General features: G+C 37.4%; 1 protein-coding gene across 4 annotated transcripts in view; it reads right to left on the reverse strand.

Moving 5' to 3' along the window:
* Positions 1 to 24,269, reverse strand: part of PCDH17 (protocadherin 17) — a 94,479-nt gene extending 70,210 nt beyond the window's left edge. For 2 of the 4 annotated variants that reach the window (XM_066380806.1, XM_066380809.1), the window contains exon 1: positions 19,102 to 24,269. In XM_066380806.1, the coding sequence (XP_066236903.1) occupies positions 19,102 to 21,756 (2,655 nt within the window). In that variant the 5' untranslated portion in view covers positions 21,757 to 24,269. The remainder of the gene's footprint in view (positions 1 to 19,101) is intronic. The other 2 variants (XM_066380805.1, XM_066380807.1) reach the window with 2 other exon arrangements.
* Between the last annotated feature and the right edge of the window lie 1,119 nt (positions 24,270 to 25,388).

The following is a 25,388-nucleotide window of genomic DNA, read 5'->3' on the forward strand; positions in this document are numbered from 1 at the left end:
AGAAATCTGGCCCGTGACCCACTATCTGTTTTTGAAAATAAAGTTTTATTGGAACTCACCCATATGCTTTCATTTACACACTGTCAATAGCTGCTTTCAGGCTTCAATGACAGAGTTGAGTAGTTGTGGCAGAGACTGTATGGGCCACAAACCCTAATATATTTACTATCTGGTCCTTACTAGAAAAAGTACATGCTTCTGGGATTAAAGACTGACTCTCAGTTCATAACTATATAATTAAAATTTTTACTCTCCTTACTCCTGTAGATAAAATGCTAATGAAACATTTTAATATATACACTATGCTTAATTTGGTCACCATTTAGAAAAACCACAAGTCATTTTCATTGTATGTAGACTTTCTTCAAAGAGTATGCATTTGAAAGTGCCTGATTTAAAAACTGTTCACATTTTTTTAAAGTGGATTTCAGTGTTTTGTAGCATGTTTGTATTCAGTTCCAAACTACTTAAAATTGTGGGAACGGTACCATCAGGGGAACAGTACCTTCACGGAAACTCCTGAAAACAAAATGCACTTAGGCTCATGAAGTTTCCTGAAGTACATGACAAGTTCCTTTGGAGTGTACTTAAAACAAAAGTAACCCAGTTTTTCCCAGAAGAAAAAACTCTTCAGTTCTTGGACTTTTGTCTCATGGTCTTCCTAACATATTTTACAGGGTGATCTTGTCACTATGCTTCACTATTTCAATTCTTCCTTTCCACCTCAGCAGCTTGGAATATCATAATTACTTCTATTTTATGGATGGAAAAACAAAGCTTGTGAAATTCATAAAAGACTAGCTGGCGGTCCAGATATGAGTAAACTATATAAACAAGTTCCTTTGACTCAAAATTTTGCAGTTTTTAAAATAAAAAAGCCTGTAAGTACAATGTGATTCACCTTGCTTTTGTTTGTATTGTGATTTGCTTTCTCTTCTGTTTTATTTATCACTGTCTCATGTATTTTACAGATTTATTATTTTTATTTTAATTGCTAATCAATGTTTCCTACAGAGTTCTAATAGCAGTTCACACCCCTTTGCATGGGTTTGTTCCTATAACTGTTCAGTTATTAATTAGATTAAACCCCCAAAAGCAATGAGGTTTACTGAAAAATTTTGGTTAAAATAAAAGAATCAAATCTAGTTCTATATCAAATCTGAAAATCCTGAGCTGCTTCTGGAGTCTCTGAAATTTGGAAATATTTTCATTATACAAGATAAAATTATAAAACCTCTTAAAATTACTTCTGGTTTTTCAATTGAAAGACCCTGTGGTAATGTGTTGTACATTGGTCTCAGCAGAGTTTTTGATGTTTAACATGTAGAGGCCTTAAATAATTCCCTTCCAAATGGACCTACAGTTCAAGAACTACATTGCAATACTTCATAGCAACAATTTTTTATGCTATAAAATCTTCCCGTACTCCATAGATACCACAATAGAGATGCATGTCCAACATGATATCCCAGCTGGTATTGGAGTGAAGTACCTAAACTCTGTGTCAGAAGACATTAGTTCTCTGTTTCTAGGTAGCTCTAGATACCTGGGTAACATTTCTGTGCTGCAGTTTTCTCACATGCAAAGAAGTGTAAATGAAACAAGGTGCTATGATATGTCTCTAACTCTCTGGTATTCATGCTGTACAATTCATTGTAAAGACATCTCAAGGTCTCCTTGCCTAAAAAGCATGGTTCTTATGAAAGACTTCACAACATCTGTCCACGTCAGAGTTTATTCTGGTAGTTTAAGAAATTTAAGATATTTGGAAACCAATGTTTGCAAGATAGTCTATCAAAAATTGGTTTCTTTTCAAAACATCTATTTAACATTAAAACAAAAGTGACCAGTACTGTTTTAGAGATGTTAAAATGAAAATTTGCAATAAAATAATTAGCATCCCAGTAAAATTACTGTTTTATAATCATAAATACACTGGAATAGAATTATACTCTTATATAATTACTAACATTTCCACTAACTGAAATATTGTTTTCACAGAGAATATGTCTGCATATCTGTACCCTGAAGTTTAACTGCTTCAGAATATTTTATGCAATTTGCTGTTAACAACAATAATGTTTTAATATTTATTCAACATATAGTATCATATATTATTTATCTGCATTATCATCTTTCACCTTTAACTTTTATGACAGCCTTATGAGTAACAAATATTATTACATCTGGATGAGAAAACAAAACAAAAAGTTAAGCAACTTGCTTTGGACTGAAAAGCTAGTATTTTTAAAAACCAAGAAGCAGGAGAATAGAATCGCAGTGTAAAGAATCTGTCAATAAGAGATTAACTGAGTCAGAATCCCACCATTGTTAAGAAGAAGAAAAGGAGATCATATGAAACTATGTCACTGACATGGGAAAATGCTTATGATATACGTATATAACTTCAAGCAAAAAGCTTGATATATTACGTTTCACATACACTTTTTGTAAAAAAAAAAACAAACCCAAAAACCCAAAACAAAAAAATTCTAGCTTGTGTGTAGGGGCACACACACATGCACTAAAAGAAATGTAAAGATACACGGGTTCACAATCCTTTATTCGAAACCTTTGTATACAGGCATATTTTGTATAACCTTTCATATTTGTGAATGACATTTTGCTATATATCTTAAGTACTACCAATCACAGCAAGGACAAGTTGGAACTGTACTTGAAATTAAACATATTACTACTTTTTTAGTAAAAAGAAAAATGTTAGTAATAATACTAAGTGGAATAAATCAAGGTTAAAATACCCTTAAGCCAGTTCAGGTCTAAATTCTTTAGGTTTTTTAATTAGAGATAGGGATGGCAGATCTATACAACAAAAGGTTAGTAATAGCTATGTCTAATAAATTATAAACTATTATAACTTTTTAAATACAATTTATTTCTATTTTCAGTTCACAGTATGCAATGAATTTGTACAACATAGCAGATGTTTTTAAGGTATGTGTTTTCAGTAGTTTTTGCACTAAGAATTCTTCTTTAAATTTTGGGGGGAAAATAATCACTTATTTTAAAAAATTTAGAAAAGGAAGAGACGTAGAGACACATACAAAGAAAAAATCATAAAATTCTTTTAATGTGGAAGCTTGTATTTTTGTGTATCATTTTGTTTTGTAATTGTTGTTTTTCCCAATAGTAAAGTCTTTTCTAGGGAAACTATTGACTTGCTCAAATCAAACAAGAAAGGAGTAACTGGCCCTGCAGTAAAGTGTAGCCAAGTCCTCCCTGGAGGCTGAGTACAAATTCCCAATTCAGTGATACAGAGGTGGATATCCAGAAGGCACTAGACTAGGCCGGACTAGCAGTGCCTGGATCTCAGCTACACAGGGCTAGAGGCACCGTGTCAGTGGAATAACTTCATTTTTGGAATATCTGTCACAAAGCAAAAATAATAATAATAATAAAATAAAATAAAATCTAAGATTTAAAATCTCATATATTTATACCTCAGTTGTTCTTGAAGAAATCTTCTTTATAGATTATGTAATTCTATATTTTTATTAAAAATATTATGTTTCTTCCTTATTGTAGCATTAGGCATATTTTTATATGAATATAAAACACAAAGTATATCATTTTCCTGGAAAAGAAATGAAAAGCAAAATTGTCCTCTTCACCAGTAGCCTGTTTTTTCCTTCCTTCTTTTCAAAACAGGGAATCTGGCTGTCATATAGAGTTGAAAAAATAGGTTTTCCTCTTTGTGAAGGAGCATGAGTTTATTCAAGCAGAGTCAGGTAGTTTATAAAAGCTACACACTTAATATATAAAATGACAAAGTATAAAACTCTTCCCTAAGTCTAATTTGATTTAAGGATCCTGATACCCTCTTTCTTGAGAGGACAGAGCATCACGAATATGAAACGGAGCACCCAGCAGCACAGCTCATAAATAGCTCAAGCTGAAAGCCATAACAATAAGCTCTCCGTCTATTACGGCAGAACCAATAAATAAGTAAAATGAAAACCATGACACATTATTACATTATTCTATATTGCCTCTATTCATTAAAAAAAAGAGATGAGTGCATGTAAAATAATTTTATATGTTAAATGACAGCAAACCTTGCAACTGAGATGATACTGAAAGGAGGATCTGTAAAGGGCAGATACATGGCCTTATTTGGCTTTTATAAGATTATGGTAGAGGTATGAGAAATTTGAAAAATAAGTACTTCATACCAAAATGGAAGTAGCATAATATCAAAAGTTACATCATTTACCTGTGCTATGTGTTTTTGATATAATGTCAATAAAAACACATTAAAAAGCTCTAGAAAGAAACCTTTTTTCTCAATTAAGCCTTAGATGGATTCTACTTTTTCAGTTTGTTGATTTAAAATACTAGATTAGATTAACAGCACTGGTTTGTAAATAAGGAAGCTCTGAATTATATTAGTAAAGATATGCTGTAAAAATAATCAGCTTCATACTTAAAATGTTTTTAAGTATTTGGAAAAACTGTGAAATGGGATTATAAGGTTAAATTATGTGCATCTGGTTTATCACCACATAAATCTTTTAAAAATTTGATGTCTTAGTCTGAAGAAACTTGTCTAATCCTGACTCTTTTCCAGGTTACATGAACTTCAGTGAGCAGAGCAATACACAAATGCTAACAAGAAATCATGGCAATTTACATAATGTGCATTTTGTGTTAGATATATATTTAATCATACATCACCATTCTGAGTGAAGATATAAGAAATACTTTAGGGAGGTTCTGTGTATCATACTAGAGGGTGCCAAAATTTGGAAGCTGAGGATAACCACCTGAAATATCAAATATCACTTTTTTCTTTATGTCAAGATATATAATTTTAGTATAACTGGATGTGGTAAGTATAAGTGCACTGTAATATGGGCCCAGAGAATAATTAATTTGAAGCATGTATTCATGCACAAAATAATAGTAAAAATTCTAGCAGTCCTTCTAATTAATCGAAACCTTGATGAAGTTGAACATTAGTTACTTTAACCAGACCTAAGATTAAATAACTATGCTGACTCTTTGTCAAATATACATCAACTCATTAAGCATGATTTTCTTTCTTCAAATTTTGTTCAAAACATAAGTAGGTTAAAAGTGTACCAAATATGGCTCTTATCAGATTAACTTCAAATGTCCAACTTGAACACACAGATTTTGAAACTGTGGTCCAAAACGGCAACTAAAGGTCAATGAATCAAATTTCCAATTATATTTCCTGGGAGCAGATGGGTGCAGTGAAATCTAATGATTGAATGTTAAATGCTTTCATGCACCTTTTATCTGTTTACCAACATGTTGATTCCACCTTAATGCTTTAACAAGATAATAGGTTTATTACAATTAACCAACTAAAATGATATCTCCATTTTCCAATTATTTGTATCATGTTACCTGGTGATATTGAATCAGACCTCCTTTTCTTCTCCCACCCCCAGTGCCTTTCCATCACCATTGAGCATTTCCACCAAACAAAATCCAAACTATATCGTTACATAACAGATGTGTCCTTGGAGATTTGAGTTTCCTAGTAAAATAATGATAAAAATAAAGCTCAAGTTCACTGAGACTCAATGGGAAATTTCAAATAAAAATGATTTTAATGAATGTGCTGATTATGTTTTAAAATTTCCTTTCCTTATATTATAACCTGATAAGTTGTTAGTCTATTTCTCTGACTTGCATAGGCATAAACACATAAAGAAGGTTTATCAGGAAGTAAAAAAAATTCAGGAGTGGCAGATGGAGGATTTTCTTTCTACTGTTCCTCAATAGAGCAAAATTTTGGCTGAAGAACAAAAAAAGGGCATTTCAAACCTTTTACATTAAGAAAAAATTCAACATATTGCCTATAAAAATACATACTCAAGTTTAGATTAAAGAAAAGCCAAGCAGTTTTTATTTTAACTTATAAACAAAAATGTTTCTTGCCTATTAAAATAATCTAAATAATGTTTAACATTCCATCCAACCCATCTCAAATCTAATAGCTCCATGTATTATATCAATACATGAATTTCAGGTCCAAATGTGTGTATGAATATCAGGTCCAATAGTTAAATATTAATCTGGTATTAAACAATGTCATGATCTCATCAACATAATATTTAAATTTAAAAAGATATTTTATATTAGATGTAAATATATGAGGTTCTTAAGATATCCCTGTAAAAAGAGTACTTTCTGAGTGGACATCACACAAAAGGGACCAGATGGCAAGGATAAAAAGGTAGAATTAAAACAGGTCAGTCAGTATAAGACATAAATAATAATTGCTTTCCTTTCGCTTCATTCAAATTATTTGTTTTGTTATGCTTTTTAAATATTTAAACAATGTTTTGAAGTTTTTAACAAATGATACATGTTTTAGATTATATGGTTTTCTGTGAAGATTAATGTAAATGCATGAAAAACTGATATATTGCAAAATATTAACAATTTTAGCAACATTGTTCAAAACTCACATGTCCAGTAGATTTGTAAATTCTCTTTTAAAACAGTGATTTTCAATTGGTGTGCTACAAGAATTTCTTTCTTTTGTTTCTGTGTGTGTGTGTGTGTGTGTGTGTGTGTGTGTGTGTGTGACAGAGACAGAGACAGAGAGACGGACAGATAGGGACAGACAGACAGGAAGGGAGAGAGATGAGAAGCATCAATTCTTTGTTGCAGCTCCGTAGTTGTTCAGTGATTGCTTTGTCATATGTGCCTTGACAGAGGGGCTACAGCAGAGTGACTCCTTGCTCAAGCCAGCAACCTTGGGCTCCAAGCCAACAACCTTGGGCTCAAGCCAGCGATCATGGGGTCATGTCTATGATCCACACTGAAGCCAGCAACCCTGCGCTCAAGATGGTGAGCCCCTGCTCAAGCCGGATGAGCCTGAGCTCAAGCCAGCGACCACAGGGTTTTAAACGTGGGTCCTCCGCGTCCCAGTTCCATGCTCTATCCACTGAGCACCTGCCTGGTCAGGCGCTGCAAGAATTTTTAAAAGATGAAAATACCTGACTACTTAGTCAAGAACACTAACAACCTCTTTTACCTTAGATTGTCAAAAAAAGAAAAAGAAAAGAAAAAAGTGACAATAGCCAACACAACAGTAGACATCTGGTATAAATGTCCTGTCTTGAACCATTAATATATAGGTCATATAATGGTGTTGCATCTTACTGGTCACACTGCATAATAATGTCACATCTGATTGGTTAATTTGTGGTACCAGAAATCCTTATATATAAGCACAGGAATCTGATTTTTTAAAAGTCATTTTGAAGCCAAAAGGCTAGGTAATTCCTATTATTAATTTTTGTAAATAGATCAAAATTATACCTATTTTTCTGTCAGTTGGACAAAAAAATATAATTTTTGGTTTGCCACAGAATTTTTATAATTAGTTTATGTGTGCCATGAAATGAAAAAGGTTTAAAAGTTGTTGCTTGAAAAGAAAGCATTTATGCTAGTGTAAGAAAAAGCACATTCAGAGAACTGAGTAAAACTCAGACAGATTATGGGATATCACACGCTGTCGGAGAGCAGCTCTGCTCCCAGTACGTAGTCCGGCTGTAGTGACCTGAAACCCGGACTGCGCCTGGCACTCCACCTGGAGAGAGCAGCGCTCACTGACGATGTGCCTTCTTTCATAAACTGCCAATATTCTAGGGTGAATTGACAGACGGACTTGAACTATAACATTTAGGTAATTGTGGATATAAATCTCCTTATTGAGAATTTATTACTTATGGGCTAATCTCATGAAATACTTAACACTAGTTTAATCTTTCAGAAAGTCTTTCTTTGATTTTTGAATGTTAACTAACAGTAAATCCCAAACTTCTTACATTTACATTTCTAGGCTCCTTCCTATATTATTTTCCTTTGTTTGTTTTGTTTCCCAGCTACTCTGGCAAGTGGGGATAACGATAACTGTGTTTTCATACACTTTGAAAGTTTATTATGATTGAAGCCTTTATACTATCATCCCCCCTTACAGTTTGATTACAAATTTTGTAATTAAAATTTAAAATTTAGATATATATAGTAATTAAGTCCTAGAATAATTTAAAAGAAGAAAATTGTTATAGTTACAGGCTTTTTAAACTATTTCATTTTTATTTATTGAATTAATGGTTATAAATTGGTTGATGCCAAAGTGATTATACCATAAAATACATGTCAACAAATATAAACAAATGCAATCCCCAAATAACTATTAATAATTTATATATAATTTCATTTCATCAAAAAAATCATATAGAAAATAAGTAATTATGGAAAGTTTCCATAAGTATAAGAATCTTAAACATATAAAAAGTATCACATTTAATTTTTTAAAAATTTACTAAAGCTGTGTGATTCTTAAAGCCTTAACAAATAGTTAAAACCATCTAAGTTGTATGGTTTCAATATTTTAGAAACCAAACCAAGGAATGACAGTAAAGATAAAATATATGCACTTAACAATACTATTTTCTGTTGATTTACTTTGTATACATTTATATATATGCTTATATACATATATATGTATATGTGTACATATATGTAAAATAAATTCTGTGAAAGTTGATGCTTATAATTAGAAACCTTGATCACATGTTTTTTTTATAAACTTGTAATATGATCTATAGAATTCTATAGGAATTTTTATTGCAATTATTTAAAAGGTAACAATTATAATATAAATTATCAAAATATGTCACCATCAAATAAATTATTTACCAGCATGTAATTATTTCAACATTTTAATGTAAATAATATTTCAGACTTTGTCCTTAGTAATTTCTAGGTTTGAATTCTGAGCTCCGGTTTGTATTTAATCAGTGGTCAAACAAAATTATAAAGAATTCAAATTTTTAAGTGCCTACTATGTATTAGAAACCATTGTGAGGTTCTCTCAACTACAGGGAAAAACAAGATGAATGTGGCCCCTGTCCTCAAGTGCTCTGTTATCTCAACTGCTTTGTGACAAATTAATTTTACCAATAGTCACAACACTGATCCAAGAGTTTAAAACTGTATAGACTTAATTACATTCATTATTTTGTATGTAGATCAATTAGATCTTTATTAAGAATAGAGGTTATACACCACAACCCAAAGAAGAAATAAATAGAAATCGGTAATGTGTTAAATCACCTGTTACTCAGTCTCAATATGTTTATTATGGCCCTGTAAAATTCTTATGCATTAAGTGGCTTTAGAATCAAGCATAGATGAAATACTTTCATTGATTTCTGCTGATTAGATATTACTTCATAGTTTAAAGAACTGCAATTTTCTTTTTACCTGCCAGTCGAAGTCCTTCTTTCTCAACACTGCCAAATTGTCTTACTACCATTTACTTCAATCTTAACCAGGCAACAGAGGAGCACAATGGAAAATATTATCTACTCCTTTGCTAAAACTTTACATGTCAACTTTTTGCCTAAGGCAAATTTTAATAGCCTTGACATGTGGATCTTTATTTCTAGAGATTTACTATAGAAACACTGACATAACCTTTAACTATAGCAAACAGAGTCACTCTAATAAGCAGGCAACACCAAATCCAAAAATGCACGAGGAACAGAAAGATCCTGGCAGGAATTAATCTGCCTTTTTCACACATCTGCCCAAGGGAGGTATTGTAATTGCAAAAATTTACTCTAAGACTGCTGAGACTCATAGTAATTATGTTTCTTTTTTTTTTTTTTAATAGAAATAGCCACAGGTGGTAACAAATTGAGTTTTGAGATGGGGAACTGGGCATGCATTCTAACCTAAATTACTATGTAATTGTCTTGATTATAAAAAAAAATCATGGAAAGTCTATTGCCGAAAATCAGGGGAAAAAAGTTTCCTTAAATGTTTTCCTTGTCTTTTAGTTTCTCTTCAATTAGGCATATTGCCTCATTTGTTGGTACTGGTACATCTTATATTAGGACCACACTGTAGAAAAGACTTTTGCCAATAACCCTTACAAATTCCTGTGAGTATTATTGGTTTAATAGGGCAGTTCTCTTATTTCCTGTCTTATTATCATCTAGAGATAAATAGTAGCTTTCCTGGGAGGTCAGGATCTGGAAATTTAGCTAATAATTACTACTATCCGTGTATCTGCCAATACTGAACCTTCAAGGTAGACTTTCTTTTTTTAATCTATTCATTGTATTAAAAGTATGTTTGCTATTTTACATACATATGCTGTCAATAATCTTCTATATTATTAAAATTAGACTCATGTATTAACACCAACATATTTTCACTATTTTTTAAAATTACAACCCATGCCAAATATGAGGCAATGTTTTACTAAACCTTCTTTTAAACCAGCAAGTTCTGACTTAATCAACCAAGATTAAAATAAGAAATTAGGCCTTGGTATAAAACAAAAAGAAAAAAAAATAATTTGTTAATGCAACACAAAGTGATGCTAAGATGAAAATAATAATAAAGAAACCAAGTGTCTTGCCTTGATTTAAAGGCAAGTGTTATAACCTTTAATTTTATCTTAATGATAATGATAATAAAGACAGATGTCTCTTTTATTTTCCATCATTTCCAACTCCCCTAATTCACATTCTTAATGCAATAAGTAGATTTGGTAAAAATTGTTTTAAAATAGACGCAGAATTCAAAAAGCAAAATAGAATGTTATACCACAACAAGTTACTGATTAAAATTTATCAATATTTAAAAACTAATAATTTAGAGACTAATAATTCTTGTTTTTTTGCTGACAAAACTATAAAATTAAAGCAAATTGTTTTAAGGCTGTTGAGAAAGTTATCACAGTATCTGCATACAGATTTGGCATTAATCTTTAATTATCAGGTTTGAGCTTGAAAATAATTCCATTTGCAGCTAATTTCTTTCCCCCCAAAATATTAAATTATAATTTTTCCAAGTAAATTTTGTTAAGATTTTAAACATATTATTTCTCAAACATTCTAATTTCTTGACATTGTCTTATCTACTAAAATGGAGAATCAGTAAAAGCATAGATCAACCACTTTACCCCATACTTAAATAATCCTTCGTGATACTCATAGGTAAGTTTTTTTTTTTAATAACTATCTATTCTGCATATGCAATTGCTCTGGTAAAATAACAAAAAAATCTATCTAATATAATATTCAGTCATAAAGCAATCTCGGTATTCTCTGATAAAATATACTGTGTGAAAAATAAAACGAACAGCTTTCAGCAAACTTATTAATATTGGAGTCTGTAAATTGAAAAGGAAGATTATATCTTAAAGTTAAAAACTATAGTTTTAGGTTTCAAAACCGATGCATGTGTTCTTAGTGAAAATAAATACCTAGTTAGAATTTATCTAAGACACTGGTAATCTAAAACTAGGCTTAAAAATAAGAAAGATATTTGGATCTTAGAACATTTTCTGCCTACAATAAAATACCTGTTGCATTTTTGCTTTATAAAAGTAAGCTATGGCAATGTAGGACATATATATATTTCATTGAATTAGAAGACATAAAAATTCTAGGTAAAATTACAATCTAGTCATTATTTAGCAATAATTATTAAGGAGTCAGGCAGAAATACTGAAAAGAAATATACTAATTGATGATTTAGGCTTAAATTACATTTTTTTAAAGTTTTCACTAAGAGAAGCTTGAAAAAATGTATCTAATGCACCCAGTTGTTGGAAAGAAATCAGTCACATTGTAAATTAAATCTGTTACTTCAATACATACAGTATATGCTGTTAAAGTAGTATTAGAACCTTTTTGCATATAAAGTCATTATCTACATTATATAGTAATAAAATATATAAGCATATAACCAGTATCTCTTAAAAATAGTATATATCGAAAAACAATTATAGATGTATAGCTTTGAAACCTTAAAATAGTGTTAGTGCTCTGGCTTACAAATTCCAGAAAGGCTGCTTTTTGCTGATAAAAACAGTAAACAAAAAATTGTCCTTCAAATGGTCCCTTTAATTTGTACCACTAATTAAAAATCATTCAAAAACATTACAAGTTTAAAAAATAATATTATTCACACAGGATATATTCCAGAACCAAAGAGAAGCTTACGAGATTACATTTATCTTTACCTTGCTCATTTTTCATCCAACATAAATATGATTCTCAACTATTTTATTAAACAGAAACAGAAACAAAATAACATGGGTCTTTAAATATTTCAAAATAACTGGTAGAAAATACATTTTTAATAACATTTAATTATTTTAATATATTCCATTTCTCTAATCAGACCAAAGTCTATTTATGTAGATTAGTTACATCTAAAGTCTCATTTATCCAACCTGTATTTATCCTTTGGTCACAAAGCTTGTTAATTTAAATTGTCTTTTATTGTTATGATTTTTCTTCCTATAATTATGCTGTTTAACTGCCTTATTTTTTAAATAAATATATGCAAACGTGCCAATCATATTCAGCAGAGTTATGCTAGACACTCAATGACCTAGAAGAGCCATTTCACTACAATAAAACTGCTTGGAATAGATCCAGGGCAAGGCCTACAAGCACCACTAATCAGACCGTCACTAAGACCAGACAAATAGAAGTCACATGTATATCAATAGATTCTCTTAAACACTGTCTGAAACCAATGGTACAGTCTCTCATTCAAAAAAACTGGTGTATACTAGTGAAAGATGCCACCCACATAGCCTCAATTTGCATCTGTATTTTGTTATATTGATTTATTTAGCTTCACCTTACAAATATTGAACTTATACTTGTGCAGTTGCAAGCAGGCACTAGTAAGCTTCTGCTTAGTCACAGCAAGAAATGTTGATGTCATTAAGGACTTCTTTATTATAGATAATTTATTTCAGGAGACAAAAGATAGCAATATATCACTGTCAAAGCTAGTGGTGAAAGCTATGACTAACTGTAAAATACTCTGTGGCCATTGAAAGAAATGCTCATCAATGTCTCCTTGACTAAAACAGGTTGCCAATAGATTAGTGTAGGTTTGATGAAGTTTAAAAGTATTTTGTAAGTAGGTGACAGAAGTCACACTATCTTCAAATTGATAGAAATGACCTTTATGCTGTTCTCTAACAAATATAGTAACTGGTTGAAGGAATTCAATACAAAAAAGAAAAAGAAAGAAAGAAAATCCTTCCTTAATGGCTTAACTAGAACATGACTTTAAGATAATGCCCTATGAGATTTATTAAACAGAAGTATCACAGAAGGGAATACATTCTGGAACAATAACTAATATCATAATTAGCAGGTGCATTTGTAAGAATTTACCCACTATTGAGTATATTGCAAGACTTCTCAGCATAAGGGAGTTAAGTTTTGCTTCCTAATTGGCATGAGTCCAGTTCTAATGGTTTCATCTTCTTCCTGTTCTTTCATCATCGGACTTATAGCACATATCTTGACAGTACCTACAGCAATCCTACCATCCTCCAGAAGAATCAGAAACTTGCATGAGATTTTTTTTTTAATGTTAATCTGCATAAACTACACTGAAGGCCAACTGTTCCTTCTTCTCTATAATGACTGGCTCTACTTTAAGAAAACAGTAAAATCAACAAGTTTTAACATATTTTGAAAGAAAAAGGTTTGAGTTCATCTTTCAAAAGAGAACTTTCTTTGAACTAATAAAGTAAAAAATGGGCTAATATCTGTGTTTACGTATTTATATACATTATACTAAAAATATAAAGCCACAGATACATATATACATACATACTTAATTTTTCCAAAAAATTTTACATCATTTACTTTATAAATATATTTATTTTTCATAGTATTACATCAGCACTCACAATAAAAAGTTGAAAACTGAAAATGGTAGTGAAATGTGATCAAGTTAAAGAGTATATTTTAAAATAGTAATAATATTTATCTGTAGATATTTAAGAATTCTTTTAAAATATGTATATTTCAATCAGACCTGTGGTGGAGCAGTGAATGAAGCATTGACCTGGAATGCTGAGGTCGCGAGTTCGAAACCCCAGGCTTGCCTGGTCAAGGCACATATGGGAGTTGATGCTTCCTGCTCCACCCCCTGATATCCCCCTGTTCTCTCTGTCTCTTTCCTCTCTCTTTCTAATAAAAGTGAATAAATAAATAAAAATCTAAAATATGTACACTTCATAGTCCTTTATTAATAGAGATGATATTTAAAATTTTAAGAATAATTCATTTTTTAACTTCACATATAAACCTATATTTATGAATTGTAAAAAGATGAATAATGTATATGATAATATTAACTGTATAGAGAGAATTTTCTGGATAATATGACAGGTTTTGGTATGGCTTGATCAGTATAGTCACAAGCTAAAAGAAATGTTTAAAACATAGAAATGTTTTTCTTGATTAAAAAATACGTTCAAGAAGTTGAGATAAAAATTGTAAGTTATATTTTTCCATGACCTGATATTTTTCATGATTTCACCCAGCTTTAAATAACATAAAGATATCAAGAATTAAATTCTCAAATCTTCCATGTAGACTTACATAAAATATTTAATGAACTTCTAAATAGAATGCAAGTAAAATAATAAAATTCAAATAAAATTATAGAACTCACTCATAGAACCCAAGTAAAGCTTCATATTACCTTACTTTTACTTTTATAAAAGACTGATAGATTATCATCTCAGTGTGAGAATAAGTATTACATAGCTGATATTTTGAAAATTAAAAACAAATGGCTGAAAATGTTATTACCATAGGAGTAGTTATATCAACTAGTATTAAAAATAAGAGTCTCAGGTTTCTAGTTTATATAATTTTAAAATTACAATTTTTGTGTTTTCATTTACTTGTAAAGTTTAGAAATGCACACAAATTTATATTGGAGCTCATATGTTTATGGGCGTACACAAAACTAAGAGTAAAAGTAACAATATATTAAGAATGAATATAATAATTAGCATTTTAAACTGTTCTGTAAAGAAAGTCAAAACACCTTAAAGGCTGATTATCTTTTTAATTAAGTTTATTTGTACTTTATTTGTACTACTTTTAATATACATTAAAACAGAAAGAAAAGTTTTATGATTATGTACTCACATTAATTTAAAGTAGTAATCTTATCTTTAAAATTTTTTTAGAAAGACAAGTGCACAAGACATTCCTGGAGGCAGGTAGTAAGAAAGAAACATTTTCTTTTCACTCAGCCAACCATAACCCTTAAAAATAAGATGTATATGAAGTTTATGGAAATGATTACATGTAAATAATAAAATTGTGACATCTTAGTATAGCACTGCACAAAAATATAATCAAAATTACAAATGAAGAAAAAATGTTCACACATTTTGTGTTTGTTACTGAAATCGCTAATATACTGAGTGTGAAGTTTTGAAGATCATCATGTAGGGAACTCACGTGAATTCCTATTGTCAGGAATCTCTTAGAGATTAGGGAAATGGGAATAAAGGCATACAATGAAAAAATGTATCTATTAAAGATACAAATTTTCTTTTACCTTTTCATTTTAAAACAGAGTCTCTTGCCTATATGATACTTTAGTCCTCTATGTCTCAACTTTTATATTTATACATGTACCATGTGTTTAATTATTTTATTGAAAGCTTCATGCACATATATCAAAAGAATTTTCTCTTCTAACAAAGAATCTAAAGTTAACCCTAGTGTGAATCTTTTAAAATTGAACTGTAAAAACAGTGTAAGAATGTATTCTTTTTAAATTTTATTTTAGTAGATCCTATTCTGCTGGCTCAATATTTTTCTTCTCTGAAATGCATATTAAAATGACTTATAGTGGTTCTACCAAAAATTCTGAAAACAACAGATGTTCAAACAAAACTAGAAATACTCCCACTAGTAAAAAGTGCCCAGCCTTCCCTCCCTTCTCAGTGAAGCCTTTGTGGAAAACACCTGTTGAGAAGTTTCTCTGAGACTTAAATAATTCTTGATAAGCCATGATTAGCAGTTACTCATGACAATTAGTGATGATCTTTACTCGATTTTAGATTCCCTTTTTAACATATGAAATAATTCATATGGAAATTGCTCCTATGAAAAGTGCTTTTGTAAATTTGTATAACAATCTATTTGCCTTAGCTATCACAAGCTCTGTGCTCCTATTTTTCAAAATAAATTTTATAGCTTTAAAATAAATATAAACTATTTTAACACTCTTTTATTTTGAATCACACTACTGAAGATATATTTTAATCACTAGTCTATCATTTAAATACTTCATAAACTGACTTTACTTCAGTTGAGAAACTTGAAATAAGATCTCTTAAAAACCTGAAATAAAATTTCTTCTCAAAAAACACTCTTTTTAGCTTACATAATTGTTCTGTATCCGTATTCAGTAAAAATATCCTTATGCCCAAGAACATACAGATCTTCGACATAAAATTTTAGGTTCTGCGACTCACACAAAATCTCCTGACATTTAAGCAAATCTTAATTTGAGTTGTAACATGAGTCTTATAAATTCTGAAGTTTCTATATTTCATGTCACTTTATCAGTGTATCTCAAATAATTAAGAAACTTCTCATTCCATCAATAGGAACATACTGTACACCTTCTAAACAATGCACAAGATGGTAAGATAAACCAGATCTAGTAACTGTTAGTCCGAGTACACTCTTATGGATTAAAATTCTTCCTTCAGAAATACATATGAGATTAATAAATTTTCTCACCAAGCTGTGTTAAAACCACTAATAAATGCACTTGAAACAAGATTATAGAATACCTGAACACTATAATTTAAATATATCAGTTTAGCATGAAATATGTGTAGCACAGTCATTTAAAAAATAAAGAAAAAGAAAGGTCACTGTAGTCAATTACTCTATTCTCCAGAATAGGTATTGAGAAATATCTGATATATTTAAAAAGAAATTAACTTACTAGAAATTTATAAAGCATCCCTTATAGAATTGCAAAACTTCAGTAGAGGGGGGAAAAGCTTGTTTTAACGATTTATATTATTTTCAGGACAAGAGCAATATGGAAAATTGAGCCACTTTAGAAAAAATTTTTCAAGAAATTAAAACATTTTTTTTCTGTGTCTCTATAGTATGGGTTATGATTCTAGAAGAAAAGAAATGTCAAGGAAGTTTGTCTTTCTGTTTTCTGTTTAAACTATCTCTTTCTCATCTTGTGTGTGTGTGTGTTTTAGTGTGCGTGTGTTCGTGTGATTACTTTAGCTCAAGTTTTACTGTTAATGAGAAGAATCATCATCATCACCATCACCATCACCATCCAGCCAGCCAGCCAGCCAGCCAGCAGTGACCAGCTTCAAGAACAGTATGATGTTAATCCAGTACCAGCACCCTGTCCCTCAAAACCTTCTGGCTGTGTCCACCCAAGATTGTTCCTCACTAATATCACCAAGGAATCAGGCTTGCTGAGAATTCGATTGCACCAACTTCATTTTTATATGGACCCTAAATAAAAATTCAACTGATAAATCTTGAAGTGGAAGATTAATCATTAACCTTCTGTGATATCATTGTAATTGTCAATGGTAAAAATATAAGAAAGTATATAACATGTGCATTTGTAAAATGACTGTAAAGTATCTATAAGTATATACATTAACATCTCCCTCTAAAGAGATGATCATAAATACCAATTTTACACAGTCACATAAAGATTTCCATAGAAAACACAATTTTTTAAAGGGAAGATTTTTTGTTTAGTTTTATATAAATCTCAAAAAATCATGAATACGGTATACAGTAAATACTGTAAAAAGTGAAATTTAATATTACTACAATTTCTACTTTTATATTTAGTGGTATCAAGTACAAGAGTCTGTTTTACAAGGACATTATACTATCATAAGAAAATACGTTTTGCTAAGTTTTAGTGTTTGTTACACTTATCTCAGAAAGGATAAGATTATGAAATTTTAAAACTCTATTTTGATAATAAAAACACGACTTAGGTGTCATTAAAAAGGTATTTGTTTTTCAAAGCATAAAATAATGAACAAATTATTTTCATTTGCCCCAAATTAATCTTCCTCCCAAAGTATCACTTGGAAACTCACTTTTGAATTTCAAGTACTGTTCATCAAATTTGTAGTAACACACGTTCATAATAAGAAAAAAATAAGTTTTTCTGTGACACAATAGTGGATAAAATAAACAATTATTAGTCATAATTCAGTCACCTGTTGTTAGAATCTATATCCATATTGGGTCAGTTTTGTCATATATCAAGAACTTCAAATGATGCTATCTACTACATATTAAATATCACTTAGATATAGAGAAAATACACAGTATGCATAATAAATGCATTCTGGAAGTATTTTTGGCACCAGTGCCTTCAGTGCAACTTTGTCTCCTGTTTTCAACAACCCCAAATGAGTCCGTGACCCTCTTGTGAACTTTCTTCATTCCTCATTCCTCAACGACACCAAAAACCAGATCAGGGAAACCACAGGACAAAATGAGTTTCAACTTTTCAGAGCTACTCAGCCAGAGTCGGCATTTATCCAAACTTTTGAAAGATCTTTAGACATAATGTCAAGTTTCCAAAGCTTAAGCAACTTCATGCATTATGCTGCAGTTTCAGCTAAAGAAGAAATAAAATTCATGTCCTTTAAAACAATTTTAAAATACAGAGCTGACTTGTTCTTAGAGAAAAGTTAGCTCGAGGTGAATCAGGCTCTGGAATTCTAGGTGGTTGTTATGTTGTACGTCAAGTAGTTAACTTCTTAATATTTGGGTCACATTTCTTTCTTTCATTTGGTATCATATTATTAATGAAATTAAATTCACTTTTAAAGTGAATTAAGTAAAATTGTTTTCTACTCTGAGAATTCTTTCTTCTAGAAAAAAGTGTAGACCATCAAACAAAATTATGTAAAATTAACTATAAATGTTGAACACTAACATTTTTAAACCTATAAAAATAAACTTTAAAAAAACGCAACAAAAGTAAGACATTTACATCTTGTAGATTTTAGACTATTTACACGAGAAGGGATATGTATAGATAAAGTACACGCATTGGCAAAGTGTAAACCATTTTCATTTTTTAAAAAAGAAAAAAACCCTCTCACTGCTGCTGGCAGTGTGGCTGGCTTGTCCTGGACCAAAGGTTTCAGGACAGCTTCTACGTCAGCAGTAAAATGAAGTCCCAGTTACGCTAAAAGTCTCCTACCTGAATTATGGACATCCGAGTGGCAGGGGCCTCGCTGGCGTTAGTCCCTTGTCCGGTGAAGCTGGAGTGGCAGCCCGCGTGCCCCTGAGGAACAGTCAGGCTGTTGGAGGCTGGTTTGAGGTACATCACCTCCGAGCGGGGCGAGCTGAGGGGCAGGCGGGTCTGGTAGTCGAAGTACATGGGGGAGGTGGCCAGGGAGGGGCTGCTCACCACGTTCATGACGTTCATGGCGTTCCTCTCCTCCACCTCGCTCTGCACCAGCATGATGTCGTTCTTGTTGATCTTCTTCTTCTTGCCCTTGCCCCCGCCCAGCTGCGGGTGGCTGTACTCGGCGATGCGGCAGTTGTAAGTGCGGATCTCCTTGTTCTCTCGCTTGCACTTGACGGCGATGGTGATCATGGCCGCTAGGAGGATGGTGGAGATAGTGCTCAGAGTCACGATGAGCGGCAGCGACACGTCCCAGTGGCGCTGCTCGCCGTTAACCCGGGGGACCCCCTCGGGCAAGGAGCCGCTCACCGAGCGGATGATGAGCTTGGCCACTGCGGACAGGGTGGGCTTGCCGTGGTCAGTCACCTTCACCACCAGCTCCACCACGGGGGTCACGTCCTCCCAGAAGGGATGCTTCGTACGGATCTCGCCGCTGGACGGATCGATCTCAAACAGGTGGTCGTCGTTCCCGTCTACGATCTCATAGGTGAGGCGGCCGCTCTCGCCGAAGTCGCTGTCCAGGGCGCGCACCGTGCTCACCAGGTAGCCCAGGCCGGCGTTGCGCGGCACCTGCAGCTCGGCGGTGTCGTTCTGCAGAGTGGGCAGCACGATCACCGGCGCGTTGTCGTTCACGTCCAGCACTGTCACCCTCACAGTGGCGTTGCTCTCCAAGTGTGCGGGGGCTCCAGAGTCCTTCGCCAGCACCTTGAACTCAAAAGCCTTGGTCTGTTCGTAGTTAAAGGAGCGCAGAGCGTAGATGGCCCCGTTGGTGGGGTTCACAGACACGTAAGTGTAGATGGACACGTCGCCGATATGCGAGGGCAGGATGGAGTAGGACACGGTGCCGTTCTGGCCCAGGTCGGGGTCGTGGGCGAGCACCGAGCCCAGGTACTCCCCCGGGATGTTGTTCTCGTGCACCTGCAGCACGTAGAGCCCCTTGGTGAAGCGAGGCGGGTTGTCGTTCTCGTCCAGAATCTTGACTGCGAACGACTTGGTGGAGTTCAGGGGAGGGGAGCCCCCGTCCCGAGCCACGATTGTCACGTTATACTCGTCCTGGGTCTCCCGGTCTAGCGGGCGGTCAGTCACCACCGTGTAGAAGTTGTCGTAGTTCTCTTCCAGCTTGAAAGGCACAGAGCCTCCCGGCCCGCCCAGGCCGCCGCCGCCGGCCGCCCCGCCTCCGCCCAGGACGCGGCACTGCAGCTGCCCGTTCTTACCGGAGTCGCGGTCCGTGACCCGCACCAGGGCTATGACGGTGCCCGGCGGGGCGGCCTCGCTCAGCGCCCCCTGGCGCACGGAGACGAAACCAATGGACGGCGCGTTGTCGTTGCGGTCGACGAGCTTGACGGTGACCTTGCAGTGCGCCGGGATGGGGTTGGGCCCCAGGTCGCGGGCCTGCACGTCGATCTCCAGCATCCCGTTCTCCTCGTAGTCCAGGTTGCCTTTGACACGGATCAGGCCGGTCTTGGGGTCGATGGAGAACAGCTCCCGCACGCGGTCGGGCACGTAGCTGCTGAAAGAGTAGAGCACCTCGCCGTTGGGACCCTCGTCGGCGTCGGTGGCGTTCAGATCAATGACCACGGTGCCCAGCGGGGCGTTTTCGGGCACCTCCACCAGATAAGAGGGCGCCTCGAAGACGGGGCTGTTGTCGTTGGAGTCGATCACCTTCACGTTGATTTGCACCGTGGCGGAGCGCGGCGGCTCGCCGCCATCCAGGGCGGTCAGCACGAGCGTGTGGTGGTTCTGCTGCTCGCGGTCCAGTGCCTTCTGGATCACCAGCTCGGGGAACTTGGTGCCGTCTCCGCGGGACTTGACGTCCAGCGCGAAGAGGCCGTGGTCGTCGCGCGTGAGCAGATACGTGCGGAGCCCGTTCTGGCCCGCGTCTGGGTCGTGTGCACTGGTGAGGGGGAAGCGGGTGCCCGGGGCCGCGTTCTCTGATATGTCCATCTCAATCTGGTCCGAGGGGAAGGAGGGAGCGTTGTCGTTGATGTCCTGGACCTCCACCTTGATCATGCAGATCTCCTTGTCGTTGGCGAAGACCTCGAGGGACAACTGGCACTTGGCGTTGTGGCGGCATAGGGACTCACGGTCGATGCGCTGCTTGGTGTAGAGGAGCCCGCTGTCCGCGTCCACGTCCAGTAGGTGCGGAGCTGAATTCTCCAGCACCCGGTAGCTACCCGACTTGCTGCGCCCGCCGTTGCCGCCGCGCTCTGCGGGCGGAAGCCCTGGCTGTAGTCGAGCATCCTTGCCGATGTTGCCGATCACCGTGCCGGCTCCCTGCTCCTCCGGCACCGAGTAGTTGAGATTTTTGAGAGTCAGGGCAGGGGCCCATAGCAGGAAACAGCAACAGATGGAAAGGTACATCCCAGACCGGTGGGGTGGGGGCAGCAGCAGCCGGACGGTCGGGGAGAGCGGAGGGGTGCGCGCCAGCCTGGAGCCCCCGCGCAGCATGCGCGCGCGAGGCCAGCCGCAAGTCTGAGGGTCCCTCTGTCCCTCGGCTCCTGGGCTGCGGCACCCGGAGGTCTCGGGTTATTCCGCGTAAGTTCCCGAACCTGTTGATCTACAGCATCCGCACTGGGCGAGCAGCGGCGGCGCAGCAGAGCTGCAGGGGCACCGGGCTAGGCGGCGGCTCCCTGCGGCTGGGGGCCAGCCCGGGGCTTTGTCTCTGCCGCCGGAACTTAGGGCGACTCAAACTTGAGCGACGATGCCGGCGATAAGAAGTAAATCTAGTCTGGGAGGGATAATAACGAGCCTAGAATCCGTAGCTGTTCCTCGCTCCCGCTAGGGCGCTGCGAATCCACTCCCGCCTGGAGCCTCCGGAACACTCCTCGCAGTGGATGGGGGAGGGAGCGGGAGGTGTGTCTCCAGGCAGATCGGAAAGTGGAATCCTTACTTGTTTCTGGTCGCCTCTGGCGATGAAATTGATGGGGACGGGGAACAACGACGAGAGAATCAGATATATTTTGAAGCTTCCCCGGAGAGCTGTGAAATGTCTGCTTGCTTCTGGGGCTGGTCTGTTTTCAGGCAGTGTTTTGCTGCATTTATAGATCTAATCTTGCGTTTCTGGCTGAGGCGGCGGCAGCGGACTGCATCTCCTCGCCAAGCGTATTTTTTCTGTCTCCTTTCCGAGCAGCCAAAAGGAAGGGAGGAAATGCAGCGCAAAGAACTAGTGTCCCGATTTGTAGTTTCCTCCCTCCACCAAGCTCCTCCCTCTCTTCCTCCCAACAGGCTCTCCCCCAAAGTCAAGAAAGCCACAGCCTGATCGGCGTTTGCAGCGTGGGTGTAGCGGGAGGGGGGAAATGTATCGATGTGTCTCCGCCTCGGTTCGGAGAACACACACTCTGATTTCTCCGCGCGGAGCCGGCGGCCGCCGCTACCATCCCCTCCTCTCCCCGCGAGCAAGGACTTCTTCTCTCACTGCAGTTTAATTCCAGTTTGCTCTGCTTCTCGGGCGAAAGGAAATCAACAGGCAACTCCTGGTTGGGTGTGCAGATTTGAAGGGGGTGGGGGAAGCGAACTGGAGAGGCAGGGGGATCCACCTCCCGGTCCTCGCGCACACACTCGCCCTGTCTCTCCCTGGGAGGGAAACAGTCTCTGCATTCACAGGGCTGGGCTGTCAAGTGCCTCGCTTTTCTTCCTATTCAGCAGCTCCTTCCAACGGCCCTGTCTCCCAGTCCTCTGTCTCTAGGAAGGGAAACCTCGGCGAGCAATACAAAGTGGTGAATATTTGAAGCGAATAAAGTGTAGGGTATTTTTCTTTCAAAAAAAAAAATTTAATAGTAAGAGTGAGCCGGATGAAAGAAACACGTCAAGGTTTGGCGTGATGCATTCTGCAGTCTCCCCCGCACGTCTCTGGACGGCTCGGGGAGGGCGGGGGCGCGGGCTGCAGCGCGCGAGCCCGGCCAGGGGCGCCCGCCTCGGGGAGCTGCCTCCGAGGGGATGTCAGGCGCACGTCTGTCTGCACGTTATCTCGGGGTCTAGAGACGCCCGGACCTACGGGAATGACACATCCAGAAATGCAGGTGCTCGGATCTGCCGGGTGAGTCAGAGGCAGCGGAACAAATCGGATTCCCTCTCGCCTCACGGTCCTTCCTTCACAGACATTAGTTGCGGCTCCTTCCTAACGTTTTCTCTGACTCACTCCGGAGAAAGGGAAGGCAGATGTATGTTTTGGAGCAGAAGGAAAAAGCGACAGAAAGGGAGGGAGGGGAGGAAGAAGGTTGAATCCAGCAGCACTTTTACTCTACCTCTCTCTGCCGGAGTCCGAGGCTCGGGGAAAACAAGGCGTCTGGTTTGCTAGGTGTATTTATTGATTTATTTTTCAAAAAAAATGAAAGAATAAAAAAACCTTTCCTTTTGGTTAGGCGTGAGGAACCCCAAAATCTTTCAGAGTCTTGGGGGGATCAGGATTCCAGTGAGTGTTCACAGCTTAGCCCCGCATCTTAGTTCACGATTCTCCTCCCAATGTTCTCTATTCACAAAGTCCAGCCCCGGTGTGCATAGTTAATTGTGCAGTCCGTTGTAGAGGTTTATTTTTTTATTTTTTTTATTTTTTACTCCTTTTCTGTCACGGGTGGTCTCTTTCAATCTCTGGTGTCTGTCAGGATCACCTCACAGCCTGCGAAAGCCGTGCGGACTTCAAAACAAATAAATCCATCTCCGCAAGCAAAGCATCAAGGAAAAGAAAGGCGAAAATTCAACAGTTGGAGTAGCGTCTCCCCAGCCGCCCTCCGCCGCTGCCGCATCCGCCAGGCTGGCGAGCCCACGCTCTCTCCCCAGCGCCTCTTGCTGACTGACTCTATTCACCTCACGCCGCAGCTTGAACATTGATACTGATTCCCTGCCAGCCAATCCGCGCGAGGAGCAGAGCCCCGCCTCCTCGGACATCGCCCAATGGAAGGCAGAGGGAAGACTGACTGGGGCGGAGCCAGGAACCCCGGCACTTCAGAGTCATTGATTAGATCAGTTAGAAGCGAGACCAGCTGGACCTGCGGAACCTTGCGCTCCGCTACCGCGGCGGTGCCTGGTGCCTTGCTGTCAGGCCTCCCGAGTGTTAGATTTCTGGGTGAAGGTCCTTCACCGTCTTCCTCTGAAAAAGAGAATTAAAGGAAAAAAAAAGTTTGACAGTGATCGTTTTTTTGTCCGATGTACACTGGAACCGAAGTCGCAGCTTGTTTGCAGAGTAAGATAGCTGCAGTCTTCCTGGTGGGCTTTTGTACACACACACACACACACACACACACACACACACACACACACACACACACACACACTGGCACCGTACACATACCCATACCAAAGGAGGCGCAGATCTCTCTCTCTCTCTCTCTCTCTCTCTCTCTCTCTCTCTCTCTCTCTCTCCGTGGACCCGGGTGAATGAGATGCAGAAGGATGTGTGTGTGTTTCTGGGCAGTGTGATGTGTATTTCAGTAAGTGTGTGAATACAAGGGCGCTTGCGCGCCCGCTTCTGCTCGAGCTGGTGCAAACACACCGCGTGCACCAGCGATCAATATGTAACTTTTTTTATCCTCCGAGAAAAATTAGCTGTCCCCAGGCACCCATGCAAGGAAAGTCACTAGATTATGAAAGTGTTTCAGAAGAAAAGCAGAAGCCCAGTGAAAGAGAAGCCGTGTCTCCCCAGAGAAAAAGTGGTTGTTCTTTAAAGAGAAAGACTCGCTGTCAATTCTAGCTTTGTAGCTTGTTAACACTCAAATCTGGCTAAATAATATTTAGGGTTCTACCCTTTTCAGTCTTTCCCGCCCTGAGCTCAGATTCAAGGTAAAACGGCTGCGCACCCAGTCAAACTGTAAATTTGGCGTTTTGTTCCTTTCAAGCTTGTTATTAAAGTTCCATAAGGCAATTTATCTCCTTAAGACCTCGTAAGTGTTGATAACCACATTTGCCAAAGCGCTTCTGCATAGAAGCTGAACCATAAACATGAAGGCAGAGCAGTGGGTGATCTCTTAAGATGCATGTCTGTAAATAACACCATCACGACCGCGCGCGCGCGCACACACACACACACACACACACACACACACACACACACACACAAGGTGGGGGAGAGGAAGAGGGAGAGAGTG

Source organism: Saccopteryx leptura, chromosome 4 (assembly GCF_036850995.1).
Source record: "Saccopteryx leptura isolate mSacLep1 chromosome 4, mSacLep1_pri_phased_curated, whole genome shotgun sequence".
NCBI lineage: Eukaryota > Metazoa > Chordata > Mammalia > Chiroptera > Emballonuridae > Saccopteryx > Saccopteryx leptura.